Source organism: Benincasa hispida, chromosome 5 (assembly GCF_027475165.1).
Source record: "Benincasa hispida cultivar pf3 chromosome 5, pf3_genome.v1.1, whole genome shotgun sequence".
Lineage (NCBI taxonomy): Eukaryota > Viridiplantae > Streptophyta > Magnoliopsida > Cucurbitales > Cucurbitaceae > Benincasa > Benincasa hispida.
In genome coordinates, this window is record NC_143482.1 from 54,253,186 (window position 1) to 54,271,774 (window position 18,589).

An 18,589-nucleotide genomic window follows, 5' to 3' on the forward strand; every position below is an offset into this window, starting at 1 on the left:
AATTTTATTAGAAAAATTAATTTTGAATTAATTTTTGTAAAACATATTATTTCAATTTTAATTAATGAATTAAAAATTAAAATTAAGATTTAATTTGAAAAAGAATTTCAAATTAAAAAGAAAAAGAAGAAAATTGGAAAAATCCCAATTAGGATTTTCCCACTTTAAGCAAAAAGGTGAATCACCTTCTTACTCATAATTCTATTAACATTCAACATGATCTTCAAGCTAGAGTTGTAATTCATGCAAAAAAATGTTCTTCGTGCATTATATACTTCAGATTTGAGATAAATTCAGGTATGCAAAGGGTTGCATTTGGCTGAAAAATTGCTGTGAAGAAGTGTTCTTCACAATGTCTTAAACCAACGATCTTCTTCTCCTTTTTTCCTTAATCCAAACTTGTTTTGAGTCCCACAACTCAATCTAAGATACCAAGAAGATAGTAGGGAAGACCTTGAGGTGGTTCACAAGCCGATTTGGAGAAGATTTGCAACTAGAATTCGAGTTTCAAGTGTTTGTTCAAAGGTATATAATGAAACCCTCTTATTAGTTTATAAGCATGCTTAATTTAAAGAAAAAATTAATGAATTAGAATGCATAATGGTCTGTTTTAATTTCGCTGTATATTTTCTAACTCTAACACTCATACTAGAATCAAACATGCAGAGCTCACTACACGAAAAATGTTGACAAAAAAGGCATTGTTGGTCGGTAAAAGTCTACAGATGCAGAGAGTATTTATATTTATTTGATAAACAAAAACAAGTTAATCTTCATGGATCATTCAAGCCCAAATCAAAACAAACTAATAAGATTTGCTTCAAGTAGTACAACAGAGACATTCACTATATATAAACAATATAGATTTCCTTTTTCAAAAACAAAAAACAACAGAAATTATACCTATATCGCTTTCCAACAACAGAGTTCGCCATATTTATACACCTTAAACCTCCATCAAATGGACCAACTCTCACGAAACGAGGACTGAAACTGCACGAGAACGAACAGTAGGACGATCAGTGCAACTATGCCCTACGACGAGCTTCCTTCGGGCGGGAGGTGATGCGTGTGATGGCGATAGTCCCAAGGCAAGGAAGAAAAGAAGCTCGGATCGACAGAGAAGAGGACTAGAACAAGAACGATGAAGAGAATTGGTGTTGCAAAAAGAATCCAGTTAATCTAATCCTCGACAACCTCAATGGCAGACTCGTAGGAGAGCCACCAGCAAGTGCCAAGGAAGATGGAGACGGCAGCGAGAAGGAGGAGGATGGGATACGATAGAGGATTAATGAAAAATGTCGACTATTGGTGTGGCTATCGTCGAACTTCGATCAATGGCGTCTGGTTCCAGAGGAAGTGGAGCAACATTTTCACGAGGAAGAAGAACCTAGGAATGCCAAATCTGAAATGAAAGAGAATAGAGGGTTTTCAAGGAGAAAAGAGGGTTTGTAAGACAAGTGAAAAAGGAGAGACAAGAAAGGTAGTGAAATGAAAGAGAGAGATTTTTTTACTAAAGTTAAAAAAAAAAAAATGGGGATATTTAGTGTCGGTTTTAAACCGACATTGTGGCCTATCTTCAATGTCGATTTAAAACCAACATTAAAGATCTGTTTTTTATTTTTTAAACTGACATTATACATCCGGTTTCACTTTTTCCAACCGACATTAAAGCTCAAAATTCTTATATTCCTTTTCATAGTAGAAAATAATATAGAATAATATAAAATATAAACAAATGGTTCCATAAGCAAACTCCTCTAAATTCGCTAAAATTTTAAAAAGAATGAATGAAAATGGAAACCAGCATAAAATAGCCCAAGTGTACAAGCAGGTTAATGATATTGCCACATCGTTTCCAGAATAAAACAATCCAAAAAATTCTTGATCGGAAATACACCGTTGAAGTCACACCTTTAAATTGATTTGCTCGGGAAATCGAAAAAAACAAGATAGAAGTAATTATGAGAGATTTCACTGTGAAGAGAATGAGTGATCTGATAAAAAAAATGTTGAGAGTTGCACCTTTTATAAGATAAAAAAAAAAAAAAAAGCACGAAATTGTCAGAGAAGGGAATGGCAGAAGACTAACGGTTACTCCTCGCCTGTTCAAACACAATATATCTCCTCACCCCTCTAAAACATAGGTATCTCTCGGGGTCCAGACCCAAAGTCCAACATAGGAGTATAAAAAGGAGAGTGCATTCCCCAACTTAACCAATGTGAGATTCTCAAAAGCTAATTTTGTTTTAAAAAGAAAAAAACGAAAAAGTACCATTTGTAAAGTGAAGGATGGGATTGGAAAGAAAAAATGAATATGAGTGGTTGAGAAATAATTTTTACACCTTAGTATATTTCTGTGCCCATTTTCTACCATAGGAACAAGGTTGTACACACGATGATATGTATCGGAACTAAGGCAAAACAATTCAACTCATGGTTATGAATCGCAGATTCCATGTACCGTACGATTTAGAGTTGAATTGGAATGTTCCGATTCATCTTTTTAGAAAAAAAAAAACCATTTTCGAGTTGTATCATGTTAGAGAAGATGAATTTTCTTGCTCGAGGTCTTCTCTTCGAGTTGCAGTGTGTCGGATGGAAGGAGAGAGTTGAATCTTTGAGTTGTGCGTGCTAGACTGGATAGTGGAGAAGCCCGATTTTTGGACTTGGGGATATATGTGAAAACCCAAAGGAAGAGATATAAACTAAAAAAGATGTGCCAGTTAGGGTTGGCAATGGGGCCAGGGCGGGGCTCCCCATCCCCATCCTAGAAGGGGGTATTTCACCCTATCCTCGCCCCCACCCCCGCCAATTGAAGGCAGGGGACGAGGATTCCTTGCTGGGGAAACGGGTCCTCGCGGGGACCCATCCCTTTTTTTTTTTTCTTTAAAAAAAAATTAATCGGGGACGGGGTGGGGATACCCTCCCCATCCCCACCCAGTCCCCGATCGAGGACCTAGTTAGGATCCCCAGTTTGACCCCATCCCAGATCAAATCGGAAATTTTTCACCTCGATCGAAGGGATTTTTGCCAACCTTAGTGTTAGTCGAATGTTTCTTTTCATTTTCCTTTTTTTTTTAAAAAATAATATAATCTTTTGAAATTCTTTTGAAAATATAAGAACAATTAATGAATGTCTGATGGCAGGACCTATCCACATGTTTTTCATTATTATTTTTTTAATTTTTAAAATAAAATTAACTTTTCATTTATTTTGGATTAATTTTTTTTTTGAAAAAATATTTTGAATTAATCTAATACATGGCTATTTATTTTTCCTAATTTAAGCTTTTATATATATATATATATATAGTGTCTTCTTATTGTCTAGATGAATTTGTCCCGTGGGTTTCTCTATAGTTGAAGTCTTTTTTAAGTTTTTTAAACTAAAGTTGGAGTCATGGTGCAGAATATTAATCTATACTAACTAATTGAAACCAAATATTTCTCAAAATTTCAAAATTAGCAGGGATAAAATAATCCACGAGAAAATCTAAACAAAATCCTTTTTTTTTTTTTTTTTTGAAATATCTAGAAACGGGAGATGTGGCATTTAGTTAGAAGGTAAAAATGGAAAATAAAATAAATGAATCACCCCCAATCGATAGACATTTTTCCACTAAAAACAAAAAATAGATATTTTTCAAGATCACACTCTCCTTTTAGAAATATATTGCAATTTCTCTAATTCATTCTCCACCATTCATCCAACTTCGATCGTGATCGACCAGCTTTGAAAAGAAAAATATTTTTAGTATATAACAAACTAAACAAATATATATATAAATACTTTTATGAAACAGTTGTCAAATATATGTATTTTTATTTTAAAGAGTTTTTTTAAATAAAAAATGTTTAAATAAAAATGAATTTTTGAAAAACAGTTTTTTTTAAATCATTCCAAATAAGTCCTTAGTTTAATTGTAATAATGCTTTTTAAAATATAATTTTTCTTTTTTCTAATTTTTTTCATTTGGAGTTTTTCTTTTTAATTATTGTTATTTATTAGATTAACCTTTTTAATTCTCTCTTTTCTTCTTTGTTTATATCTTTCCTTTATTTGAGAATATTACATTTATTTTCTTCTATTTCTCCTAGCGGTAAATCAATCACTTCAAAAAACATTTTTTATATACTTCGTTTTGTATTATTATTATTATTGAATAGTAAGGAGAGCTAAAAAGAAAATTAGAGTAGATTTTTGTCTAAAACAATAGCCCATAGACTGCAATTGTATAATTAACTATATTTATTTAAGATACATTTGTAGAAAATCCAAATTTAATTAGATAAAATGACAAAAATCTATATAACATTTTATTTTAAAACCTAGTAAAATCAAAATATAAAATTATTAAAATAATAAATTAAGTAAATTTATAATTTTAGTCAAATCTCTATTCTAAAATTTAAAAAAAAAACACTTTTAAAATTTTTAGATTATTTTAATATTAACTATATTAAAATAACTAAGATGACAAATTTAAACTAACATAAAATTCAACCACTAATTAGATATAACGAAATATTCCACGAACTCAAGAGATATAATTCTCTACTCTATTCCTAAGTTCTCCAAACACATGTTTCGACTTTCTAAATCTACACCCAAACACATATCTTTTTAATATCTGTATTTTATGCCAAACTCCTAAATTTTTTATTTTGAGACTTGTCATTCCAAACATCCAAACGTCGGGTTTTTAGGCGGCCAGATTAGAAGGTTGAGTTAGGGCTCATAGGCCCATCGTCTCTAACCCGTAATTTTGTGGAATCAGTTGCAGATTGTAATGGCGGAACGAATCGAATTCTCGATTGTTCGGACTGGGATCCATCCACATCCGTCTGCATTTGATTTCTTCCCGTCGATTCGAATTTTCTCTCTTTTTTCTGTCTTTTCTTTTTCAATCCTCTTTCTTCTTCCCCACGCAATTATGTTTGCGGAATCGGCTACCCGGTCAACAGTGACCAAGTACACCAATCAACTTTTCTATTTCTTCCCCACCACTTTAATTTCCATCAGTTCTATGTTCTAAACCTCGACTCAAGTTTGTGTTCACCTCTTGGAAAAAAAGGGTGCGTTGGCTAGAAATGATCCTCCCTGTTGTCAAGTTGGGGGCCCTTGCTTTGAAAACCATCTGCAAACCCATCGCCAATCGCCTCAAGAAGGAGGCTGGATTGCATCCAAAGTTTAGGCAGTGTATTATCAACATCGCACAGGTTTCGTATCATTTCATGGATTTACATTCCTTTTAATGTAATTATTTGATCGTTTGTTTTCTTTAATTCTTTTATGATTCATTTTGCACAAATGGGTTGTTTATGAGAGTTGAAATCAAGTGAAATTATCATTGTCCATCGTTTATGTTGTGCTGTTGGTCTATTTTCTTTGTATAATTGTATGGTTTACGTTTGTATGTTCCATGAGTTGTAGCCCTTAGGAGAAAGTCGAAATGTAAACTTTACTGTTATAAAATTCTGCAGTTTAAGTCTTGTGCCAAGTAATGAACATGTTTATATATCTAAGCTTGTGAAATCAGTTGTTTCAAATTTGATGCACATGCATCCCAATGCTTTGATTACCCTTTTTCTAGAGACATGTACATCATATACATAGGTTAGGTGTTCATGGAATGCAGATAAGTTTATTGCTCATAAACCTTATAGTTTGATTTGTTAGCACGAATTCTTCCTTGTGGGATGGATTGTAAGATGTTGTCATCTTGTTCTTTCTTAATATTGAACCAGGCAAATCATCGGTTTTCAACGAATGTGCAACGAAGAATATATGGTCATGCAACAGATGTTGCCATTCGGCCCCTGAATGAAGAGAAAGCTGTCCAAGCGGCTGCAGATCTTCTCGGGGAGCTCTTTGTATTCTCGGTAAAATGATTTCATCTCTCTCATCTTTTTAGAAAAATTGTCTCAGCATATGTCTTTATGCTGCTTTGTAAAGAAGGATTTTGTTGTGCTTCTACTGGGATATCTTGATTTCTAGAAGTATATCTCTTTCACATTGAAATATAAAGATTACAATAGAAGTTGATTTACAATGTCCACCAATTCTGGTTTGTTACAATTGCACAAACTAGTTTTCCTTGTTTTACCTTTAGTGAGCTATGATAATGGACTTAAAAGTTAAAAATGTGAACTATCCTTTTGAAAAAGCACCATGTTATCCAGTGTGCCAAAAAAAAAAAAAAAAAAAAAAAATTTAGAGATCGATATACTTATGATCATATTGCTTCGTTAGAAGTGTACATTTCCCAGTTTTAATATCAGCTGTACTCTGCCCATAGGTTGCTGGAGCTGCTGTTATTTTTGAGGTTCAAAGAAGTTCGAGATCAGAAGCAAGAAAGGAGGAGCTCCGCAGGCAAGAATTGGAGGTATTTGGAAATTTTCTTCCTTTTTCTCGTTTCCTTTATTTGTTTCCTTATTCAAAAGAATTGTCTTTTTAACAGTGTGAATTCCTTCTGGTATATTTTTTTTTATAATCTTCCCTCCTCTAAATGCATAGTGCTTCTTTTGTTGGGGGTGAGGTGGGGGGGGGCTATAACTTTGTAATTTATGTTCATGACCTTCTTGGACGTAGTGCGTTCCGAATACCTGTATTCTCCTCAGGGTATATTCTACATATGCCTCCTTTCCCGGGGGAGGGAAGTGGTGGTGGGGAACATGACAAAGAAGCTGGAGTTATGGAGGTATATAGATTTAGATTAGGTGTTTGTAGAGTGACCGTTTAAAGTTTATTGTTGAACTAGGGCAAGATAGCTGGTCCAGATTTGGAAGTTATATTTTATACAATTTTCGTGCATTTGCTTCACTAGAACGGCAAGAAAAATAAAGTTAGATATTGATTTTAGTTTAGCTGATCTCTGTATGTTGTTTGGTATTTCCGAAATTAGGGAAAGACCCACCAACGACAATGCAATTTGTTCCACCAGAAGTTCTTGTTATCGTATTCTCTTGTATTATGTGCAGGCATTCTTTTCATTTTCTTTTGTTCTCATGTGCTGATTGAAAAATACTGAAAATTGGTCTCATTGCTTCACATATAAGTGCTTTTGATCTGACTTGAATTTAAACTAATGTTTAAGCATACTTTGTTCTTCTTCCAAATATCTTTACATGTTTGTTATTGTCTATAGGCGATGAAGCAAAGGGATGAAGATATAGCTCGAGAAATAGAAATTCTTAAACAGAAGATCGAAAATCTGGAACAGTTGTCCAAGGGACGAGGTCTAACTGGCTTACTTCATTTCAGGCATCCACATACTGCTGAAGCTGAACAGGCGAAACACTCTTGATCATCAATAAGATCTAGTAAGCCATGGATTAACTGAGCATTTTATTATCGGTTGATTGAAATTCAATATTTCTTACAGAGGCTGTTAATAAAGGCTTTTGTCGCGAAAGAAATTGCAGCCTTGTTAATATTTTGTCCATCTCTGGAATGTTGAAATGAAATTGAAAGAAAATTGATTAACTGATAATCCAAATCTCTAGATGATTGGCATGTATATGTCCAGAAATATGGACATCTTTATTATATGGCAATGTTTGTTTTGTATAGAAACTATATAATTTGAATAACTTGTTTGTTTTTGCAAGACTGGTGTATGAACATACACATGAAAATGGGTTGTCGGGACCTTGCTCTAGCATTAATTGTGCCCTTCCATATTGAGACATCTCATACCTTCTCGACCCTGTAGCTTTTTCAAACATCATTACGTGTACATTTTTCTAGGTGGCCTTTCGACAGAGTTTTCAGACCCACGTAATAAAAAACGGAGAAAATTTAACCTTGGAAGGCTTATTATGAGTCGGACATGAGAAATTACTGCACAAGAACATAGAAACTAATAAGACTCGAGTATAATCGATAATATGGACGTATTTCAGAGTCCGTTCGTACACGGGAACGTAAATTAGACATTATAAAATTTTATTTAACATTTTGCAAGTTCGTGGGATTGGTCCGATGAAACAAGTAAGTGATTAAATGCTTTCTAAAACTCTTCAACCTCCTTCCATGTATGTTGTGGCACATAGATGAGTAAATACTAATAACATACAATATGTCAATTTGAATGTAGTTCAGTAGGTAAAGCACTAGTCATTGTCTCGAAGATCGGAGGTTCGATCTCATTTTTATTAATATACAATCTAACTCGGTTTTGATCAACAACCAAACGCACACAAAACAGCCTGTTTCCTTGTTTCTCATCCAACTAAAGCTTGGAGATAGTTGATGAAATTGCCGATATAGGACTCCTCCAAATCTCTATCAAGCAATAACTCTCTTAACTTTGCACGGTTTGCTCTGATCTCTTTCCCAGTTTCATTCTCTTCATCCATCACTGTCTTCACTGCCTTACACACACTTTCTTTGTTAAAGAATCCATCTTCTTCCCTCTTCTCCACCTCTACACCAACCTTCAAACAACTACTCACTGTTCTTGCTCTAAAAAAATGGTCACTAACATGAGGCAACAATACTAACTGACACTTCTTCACCAATGCCTCAGATAAAGACCCTGCCCCACAATGTGTAACAAAGCATCCAATTGATGGATGCTCCAAAATGTGCTGTTGTTGAACCCATCCTCCATGCACCACCCCTCTCCCCTCAATTCTCTCTTCAAATCCTTCAGGCAAGCCAGCGGCCACTGTGTCAACCCCGAGCGGCGGTTTGAGTGCAGCGAAAAATGGTAAATTTGTAAGCTCAAATCCCAATACTAATTCTTGGAATTGGTCTTTTGTTAAGGTACATTCACTTCCAAATGCACAGTATATGACTGAACCAGCATTGAACCTTGATAACCATTCAGCCCATCTGTGTTCTAAAGTTGTCGTTGGTTCTTGTATGCTCCCATCAGGTCCTGAAAGTAAAACAGGCTTTTTGAATTCACTTATGAAATAATCTACAAAAGGCCCTTCAATCTCCCTACATGACTTGAATGCTATAGCATCAGACTCGCAAAGACCGGTGAAATGGCGATGAAAGAAACGGATATCACTGCCAAATATCATATTAGCCATGCATGCAATATTTTTGGCTTCATGAGTATGAAGCTTGACTGTGGAACTTGGGAAGCCAAGAGGTGGCTGCATAAAATCATCTTCAGTGAAATCATGTCCACAGAGTTGCCTTGATGGGGCGAAAATATAAGCAAATGTTGTTGCACTAATCACACTATAATAAATAGACTTAATGCCCAATTGAGATGCCAATTTTGGCATAAAGAAGGTGAAATCAAAGAAGATGACATGGGGTTTTATGTGTTGGAGAATGCATTTGATTTGTGGTTGGGTGAGATCCATTGCAGTCATGATGAGATTGAACTGTTGAAGAGTAGAAACATCAGCAGTAGTTTCAGTACCTTCAGGGAGACCATCAACATGAGGAACAATGATGGGGACAAAGGTAATGAGATGTGGAAAGTGATTGAAAGGCTGCAATTTGGCTTGAGTTTTTGATGGGATGAAGAAGGAGATTTTATGGCCTTTTTTGGCTAACTTGTTTGCAATTTGGAGATATGGAGTTAAGTGGCCAAAAGCAAACCAAGGGTACATTGCTATGTGCAGGCTGGAAGTGGCAGCCATTGCTAACACCTCTTTCTTTCCTCTTTCCTAGCTTTCAAGAGATAAAGAAAAAAACAGAGTAACATATCAAATTTATAGTGATAATCAAAAGGGGTTTAGTAACAGAGTTCTCATCTTGATCCTATGCAAACACATGACAAGTTGTTACCTCTTAGAGAAAATGAAAGAAAATGTAAGTTGAAGGATAACAAATGGTTTTGTTGAAGCAAAAGGGAAACGTAAGGATGAGCTACATGGATGAATTGATTGTTCCAAAATGTTCATGATAGTTTGAAAAGCACAACAAAGGAAACAAATGTTCATTTGGAATCAGATGCAAGTTAATTATTTTAGGGTTAGTCTCTGTGAATATTTGTAATTTTTTTTTTCCCAGAAGAAAAGAAGAAAATGGTTGAACAAAGAAATAAAGGTAAGCAAACATACCTGGAGCCTGGAAGGTTTTAAGTGGGAAGTTGCAGCAAAGAATTGTGAGATGAAGAGGAAAAAGCTTACAATTTAACAAGTAGTGTAAAAATTGATTGAGGAAGGCATGAGAATTGAAATCCCAAGACAGTCATGAGAATAAGACAAGGAGCTATGGCAATGAGTAATCAAAAGTAGCACATAGAGACAGATTTGTTGTTTTGTATTTCTTTTTGTGTTGGTACAATGAATGGACATTGATGGCCAAGTGAAGGGGAGAGAGGAAGAAAGGTGTCTCAAGAGCTGGAGGGGAAACTGAGTTAGATGTACTAATTCTCTTATCTACCATGTTTTTTTAGTACTACAAAATATATATATATAGACACATAGATGTAAGTCATAATAAATCTTTCATTATTTAGGGTGTGTTTGGTACGTGATAAAAATAGAAAATAGAAAGTTGAGTTGTATGCATAATGAATACCAACCATTGCCTTATTATCCAATCATTATTTTTTTTATTGACAATTATTGTTATTATTATTAAGATAAAATACACTCTTGGTTTATGAGATTCTCATTTGATGTCTATTTAATCTCTCAAATTTTGAAATAAACACTTTTATCTCCGAAGTATAGGGAATAGTTTTAAATGGTCCTTAGCATATTTTGACCGTTAGTTGGCTCGTAGAAATATGACTTGGCATTGAGGTTCATGATTTAATTATTGATTCGATAATTATATTAATTTAATATTCTTTTAAGGTCATGTCTTACACGTGACCTATTATCTTACCCTCCTCCTTTTTCCTTCTTTTCATCCTTTCATCTTCTAGCCTCAATGCTTCTAAGCCGTTCTAGTATTCTTGTCCCATTTTTTCACATTAGATTTTAATTTGATTCTCTGAATAATTGAAATTGAAACCATACCAAGTATATTGACTCTGTTTCTGTATTTTTTTTAAAAAACAAATATGATATTATTCTGTTAGGAAGAGACATTAATCTGTTTTAGTTTTGTTACGATTAGTTATTAATTACAGCTGCATTTCTAAGTTTGTTTTTCTGTTAAGTTGTAAACGTATTTACTTTATGTTATTAACAAAGTGTCTATTAATAGCACTCTGCTTTTGATCATTCTTTAATGAGAAAGAGATTAGTTTGTTATTTACTTTCTTAAATTTTCATTGACAGATAGACCAAGAAATCAACCATTAGACAATACCCACAACTCCATGTTTGCTCTCGGGGTTCGTTTTGTAGGAGTGTTACCAAAATTTTAGGGGAAGATACATTTTTTTGTTCTAGATTTGAGGTCTAACTTTTACTTGGTTCTTAAATTTCAAGATGTTATACATTTAGTTTTCAAATTTTTAATTTAGTTTCAATTTAGCCTCTAAATTTCAAAATCTTACAATTTTACTCTTAATATTTGAGTTTTGTTTGAATTTGATCCCTAGATTTCAAGACTTTACATTTTTAACCTCAATTATCTAGTGATGATGAAAAATAGTGAAATTAATTCATTATAATTTATTTAATTATTTTAAACATTAACAGGAAATGTTATAACAAAGTCAAATTGGTTAAGTATATATATGTTTGAATGATATAAAATATTTATTTGCTGATGATTATAGTGTTTTATAGTGGCCAAAATGTAAAATTCGAAAAAATGATTCCAACACATTTGTATTCAATCAAATTGGACATCAAATGAAGAAGCTTCATAAGTAGAAGTTAGAATTTCGTTAGGACTAGGTAATATAACATGAATTAATTCCATCAACTTAGTGAAACTCTTATCGCTCCATCCAAATTTAGTTTTCAAATTATATAACTTTATCAATGTAGATATTTTGATAAAAGTTTTACAATTTTGGTACAATGGTTTCTTCGTATCATCTAATAATTCTTTAAAATTATCGGGTTTTTCATTAAAATAGTTGTATGCATCCTCAAACATTCCAATTGAGTCATCAACATCAACATCATCCTCATCAATTTTGTCTCTTTCACTAGTAGACACACTTTCATTGTTTCTCTTATTCAGTGATGATTCACTGTAAAAAATCCATGTCTGATAACTTTGATTTAACTATTAAAAAATAAGTGATCTCTTATTATGTTCACATTTAGATTCTTTACGTTCACACACTTCAAACATGGAAAATTCATGACATTTGGTATATTTGAATGTTGTAGACCATTTTTAATAAACATCTCAACCCCTAAATCATACTCATCTGACATTTTATTCATTTCCATCCATGACTGTAAAATATGCAACTTAATCTACAAAGAAAAAAAAAACAAATAACAAGGTAAAATTACGTAATCGTAAGCTTGTAAATTTAACTATAATCAACAATAAGACCTAAAACATTAACAAATTGGTCCTAATATACACTTGAACCACACAAAGCAAGACTATCAACCAAATACATATTCTTGAACTAATTTCATTCCAACATTAACAAATTTCAAGAAGCTTAATCATTGAAATAAAAATAAAATTAATGAAATAACACTTGAACCACACCAACCAAGCTTAATCAACAAAGTAAAACCAAATTAGTTTATATATAATTGAAAAAAAAATGATTTCTCCGGCATCGTCTTCGACACCGAAGGGCTTAGTCGAGCTGCATTGGTATACACTTAAACCACACCAAGCAAGACTACCAACCAAGTATATATTCTTCAACTAATTTAATTCCAACATTTCAAAATTTCAAGAAGCTTAATCATCAAATAAAATGAATGAAATAACTTTAAATTACTAAATTAAAAATACATATGTAAAGAAAATTTTACCTTTCCAAGAAAACAACTTAAACAACCCATAAACTTGAAGAGATCCGAACTGGAGCTCAAAGATTGGAACGCTGAACCTTGTGAACATAGTTGAGATGGCAGATCTGGCAAAAGTACGACGACAACTGGATCGAAAGACCCATGAATAGATCGGACAAATAGACAATCGGATCGAAAAAATCCACAATTAAATCTATAGATCCAATGTTGCAACCCACCTCTACAACCGAAACAAGCTGGACGGATGGCGAGCTGACCCACCAGAATCTACAGATCGAAGGAGAAGAGAGAATTCCACCACTGATGGAATCTACAGACAGTGAACTCTACCATGCCGGTGATGATGACTGAAGCAAGTTGGATTGAATGATGACCCCAATCTATAGATCAAACCACCGGAAGAACGCCCACGACAACGACTAACCACCAGAAGAACGTCCACGACGATGACCAACCACAAAAAGAATGCCCATGACGATAGAGATCTAAGCAACGTTGGTGACAACGACGATCAGAAGTGATTCGCACGGCCAAGCTAAGGAGAAGAGAGAGTTTTGTAGGAGAGAAGTGAAAGGAGAGAGAAGATTTGATATGAAATGAAAAATAAGTTTTTTTAATAAAATAAAAAATAATAATAAATGTAGGCCTTTAATATCCGGTTTAAACCGACATTGTAGCCTATCTTCAATGTCAGTTTAAAACCGATATTAAATATCTATTAAAAAAAATCAACATTATACATCCGGTTTCACTTTTTTCAACCGATATTAAAGCCTAAAATTCTTGTAGTGAATTTGTAATAAGGTATTGGCGCACCTTGGTTGAGTTCAGTGATTTAATCTTAAATCCGAAAAGGGATTTGATTGTAGTGGCATGATTATGAACCCGATTAAAAGGATTATTGGGGTTTGATCTTGAACTTATTTAAAAAGATCAATATAGGTTGGATCCTAAACTTGCAAAATGATGGGTTGAGGGCTAACTCTTAACCTTAAAAAGATTGGTAAATCAGTTTGATTCTCACCTTTAAAAGAATCACGGCAATAAAATATCAAACAAAAAGAATCTTGGGGTGAAGTAAGAATTTTCAAACCACTATAAATTCATTGGTGTCATCTCTCTTTCTCTCCACTTCTTAATTTATGCAATTTAGTTCTTTCTTTATTGTTAATTATTTCATTAATTTATATTAACTTTCTTTGAAAAAAAGTGTTAATCCTATCAAAGAACCCTATTCATCTCTCTAGTATTAAACGATCTTATATATACTATAAAGAAGAGGAATAGGAAATTGTGAAGTTGCAGCAAATTGTGAGATGAAGAGGAAAAAGTTTGCACGTAACAAGTACTACAATGATTGATTGAGGAAGTCATGAGACTTGAAATTCTAGACTTGGTTTCGGTGGGTAGTGTTATTTAAGATGATTGAATGCGTGTCACACACCTAAATATTTATGGGGTGTCTGGCTCACCAACATGAGTTAAGTTGAGTTGGTATAATATACCAACTCATTGTTTGGCCACCAACTTTAAATATTGGTGAAGTTGGGTTGGTATATTTTATCTAATGGAATAGAGACATACACAGCAGAATTAAGATCTAATTACACTCTAATTGCTTTTAATTAAAATGAAACTAGCATGCAAATCAATGGAAAAATAGTAAATAAAAAGATAAGATACAACCTTTGTAGCTCCCGAAAACCGCTTTTCCTCGTTGAATCTCGACCTGAACTTTTTCGGACCACCACTAGAGTTGACCTACTATCCTCTAGACTCAGAACCGAATTGTGGGACCCGGTGGATGAAGAAACCCCAGAGAGAAAAAAGATGGAAAATAAGTTGAAATCTTGGGTTAGGTTTGGGTTTTTTTCCTTTTTTTTTTCAGCCCAATTTTGAAAACAAAATTGACAAATTGTCCAAACTCTTTTTATCCAAAATGAAAGCCCATTTTATAGAAAAAACCATGCAACATTTGCATGAAACAAAACCACAAAGACCCAACACCTAGAATTCACTATCTAAGTGGGCTTAATGTCACTACTATAAGCCAATACCTAGCCCACTATTTTGTTAGTTGAATTATCCAACAAAAGTTTGGATTTTTCCACTAACTTTAGTCAAAGGGCAAAATAGTCATTTTGTCAAAGTCAAACTTTGACCAAAAAGTCAACATTTTGAATTTTTATGATTTTTTCCGTATTGACTAATTTTAACCTCCCGAGCATGAATCTTCATTCATTTTCTCGAAATTCAAATCACATTTGAATATAAGGTCGGTCAAAGTTTGACTTTTCAAAGTCAAAAGTCAACTCTTTGACCATTTCCATTATTTTCGAGCTTTCAAATATGAACGTGTTCATATTCTTGATATTTAAATCACATTTAAATATTAAAGCTATATCTCTAAACTGAAAACCCGGCCACTATATCACATATACTTGTCGATTTCTCTCTCTTCACCTAGTTCGAACACTTCGAATTATTCTATCATACTGTTCAAAGTTTATTCCATATGAGCTAGTAGGGGAACCTAATGGACCTATAGATCATTGGCTCCAACGATCCGAGATTAGCTGGCTAAAGTCTTTAGACGGAGCTAATCAACATTTGTTAACTAACAGGTCATTCCACTATAGTCCCGTAGTTGCACTCTCCTCATTACAGATATATTTGTGTCCATTTGATATAACCATGATTAGTAAGCTAATCCTTCACAGGTTTTTCGTATCTTGGCTGGATCATAAAAACCGTTTTACCCCCAAGACTACATCTTGTTCCTTAAGTTCCACTGATCTTCTAATGAACAATTGGTTTAAGGTCCAACCTATAAACCGAATCCCTCTTGGGCCAAGGAGAGGGTGGGACCCCTTTTTCAAGACCTGGATTTAGTACTAAAGGAAATAACCTATCTACTATCCCTATAACGGGTAGGAGTGAATTCCGTCTTACACCCTATGTTCCCAGCTATCCACCCGATCTTACCCCTGAAATGGGAGGCTTATTGGGCCAGCGATGATGAGCTGCCCTTACCTATGCAGATCTAAGGATAATTCCGAGTGAATAGGAGTTCATAGTTAGCTCAGGATTAAGATTAAGTTACCTAGGTCATCAATTAACGAAATAGTCAGTTTTATACATAAAACGACATTTAGAATGTAAAAAGTGACTATTTCATGGTTCAATCTTATGCAAACTCATTGCATAGGATGCCCCCACTCACATATCTCTATATAAACGATTCAGGATCACATTGTTTGTACTAACTACAAAGTGGGCCCTATCCATAGTGTCCTCAGAATAAGGCACCCAACCTTATTCATATACTATAAATCATTTTGGCTATATAATTGAACTTGATACACATTTATGTTACTACATAAAGTTCAAACTACATTAAATAGCCTCAGGACCTTAGTTCATTGGATTCAAGATTACAATTTTAATAAAAACTTTATCGAAAAACAAAACAGAATATATTTATTAATTTATAAACTACGAGCTTTAGGACATAAAATCCAACATTACCAACTCACCCCAACTCTCCTTTCTTTCCATGTTTTCAATGGCTCTATCCATTGGCCAGAGTCACACTCTGAGAACTAACTCTGGGCTGTGACAACCACCTCCGATGACAACTCCGTTGACCAACTTTAGACTTCGACAACCACCTCCGATGATAATTCCGGCGATGAAATCCAAACTCTAACCACCATCTCCAATGACAACTCCGGCGATCAACTCTAAACTCCGAAAACCTTCGTGCGACCAACTTCGACAACAAATTTTGGCCTCCGACAACCACCTCTGGTGACCCAACTCCAGCGACCAATTGGCACTGACAAAAAACTCCGATGACCAACTCCAACAACCACATTCTAGGCTCTAACAACCACCTCCAACTACTCCAATGAAAGTCACCTTCGATGATCACCTTTGAGCAAGCAACTTCGATGACCAACTCGACGCTTCAACAACCACCTTCGATGACAAATGCCGAAAACGAACTCTAATACCACCTTCATGCAATTAACTTTGGGCTCCCGATAGTCACCTTCGATTACAATCTCTAGCGAAAGTCATCTTCGATCATCAACTTCGATGACCACTTTTGCCCGACCAACTCCAGGATTCGAAAACCACCTCCAATGACAAACTTCGACTACCAACTCCAATACACTTTCATGTGACCAAATTCAGGCTCCGATAACCACATCCGACTACATACTCCAACAAAAATCATCTTCGATAATCAACTTCGACAACCACTTCCGACTACTACAAGACTGATGATTGTTAAAGTATGTTGTAGGGTTGTTGATTATATAAAAAATATTATTTTGTCTACATTAAGTACAATATTCATACGTAATGAATTCACATATCAAATAAGTGTTAAGAATATTTCAACGAAAAGTATGTATGTAGTTAAAAAGTATGTATCATATACAAAAAAAAAAAAAATCATAAAATAATTTTTTTTTCTTGGAACATTTTCCAACAAGATATAGTGAAAAATACAGATTTGTTCTCTGATAATCCTCCAAATTTAGAGGAAATGAAATTGGAACAGTTGAAGAAATGTGGTGACATTTCATTGGCTGTTATGATGATGGGGGAGATTTAGTTAGAGAAAATTCATGACATAGTAAAAATATAAAGCAACAATAGGAAGAAAAAGAAAAAGAAGAAGATGATGAAATTCATGGAGAAAAATTAGATAGAATCAAAAGTTTTTATTTCTTTTTAGTTTCTCATTTAACCATATTTCTACAAGAAATGTAATGAGTTAATTGTTGTACATTGTCCAAAAAAGAAAGAAAGGAAGAAAGGAAGAAAGAGAGAAAAGTTTTAAAAATTAAAAGAACAAAATTGCAATCTATATTTTATTCAAACAAACATGAGTATAATTATTAAATAAAAAAATTTCAAAACTGAAATAGTAAACATAAAAACATATTATTTAGAGTTCAAAACTGTTTCAGATACCCAAACATATGAACTCAACTCTGCATCCCAAACACAGACATATGAACTCACCAAATAACTCTGCACCTAAACACAGACATATGAATTCCACAAATATAAGAAATCTACAGACATACGAATTCCAGACATCATATCTCAACTCAACGTCCCAAACAGCCCCTTAATGGTAAAATTTCAAACCTCAAATTTATAGCATTGCTAACAAATTTATATAAAATTTGATGATTAAACATTTAGGCTCCATTTGGTAACCATTTCATTTTTTTTTTTTTAGTTTTGAAAATTAAGTCTATTTTCTCTCAATTTCTTACATTGATTTACATCTTTCTTAAATACAATGGTTGAATTTCTAGTCAAATTTCAAAAACAAAAAGATTACTTTTTTTTTTTAATTTTCAAATTTTGGCTTAATTTTTTAAGCAATTGATAAAAAATTGATAACAAAGTAAGAAATTTGGAGGTGGAGATAATATTTATAAAATTAATTTTCAAAAACAAAAATAAAAGACAAAATGGTTACCAAAAGAAGTCTTAATTTTTAAAATTAGAGTTTTAATAATTTACATAAGTATTGTCAAAATATATAAATAAATAAAAATGTAACGACCCATATTTGTATGCATACAGGAAATTAAATGTCAAATATTAAGCAGGACGAAATTTTATTTAAAGGGGTGGAAATTTAGAAAGAAAAAAAAGAAAAAAGAAAAAGGGAAATTTATTCATTATCCAAAAATAATGAATATGGGAGCAGAATCAGGGAGGATTA

The 18,589-nt window shown here is 33.5% G+C and overlaps 2 protein-coding genes across 3 annotated transcripts; one reads left to right on the plus strand and one right to left on the minus strand.

The window, feature by feature from the left end:
* Positions 1-4,550: 4,550 nt before the first annotated feature.
* Positions 4,551-7,613, plus strand: LOC120078458 (OPA3-like protein). Its single transcript, XM_039032726.2, has 4 exons — positions 4,551-5,223; positions 5,752-5,886; positions 6,303-6,389; positions 7,152-7,613. Exons 1-4 carry the CDS (start codon positions 5,095-5,097, stop codon positions 7,308-7,310), a joined length of 510 nt encoding a protein of 169 aa, XP_038888654.1. The 5' UTR covers positions 4,551-5,094; the 3' UTR covers positions 7,311-7,613.
* A 446-nt stretch (positions 7,614-8,059) lies between these two features.
* LOC120078456 (cyanidin 3-O-galactoside 2''-O-xylosyltransferase FGGT1-like) lies at positions 8,060-10,175 on the minus strand. 2 transcript variants are annotated; one of them, XM_039032724.2, is made up of 2 exons: positions 10,036-10,175; positions 8,060-9,643 (listed from the first exon to the last, which is right to left on the minus strand). In XM_039032724.2, exon 2 carries the CDS (start codon positions 9,610-9,612, stop codon positions 8,230-8,232), a length of 1,383 nt encoding a protein of 460 aa, XP_038888652.2. In that variant the 5' UTR covers positions 9,613-9,643; positions 10,036-10,175; the 3' UTR covers positions 8,060-8,229. The 2 variants fall into 2 exon arrangements, with proteins under 2 accessions (XP_038888652.2, XP_038888653.2); XM_039032725.2 differs by having other exon boundaries at positions 8,060-9,639; positions 10,036-10,173.
* Positions 10,176-18,589: the final 8,414 nt, after the last annotated feature.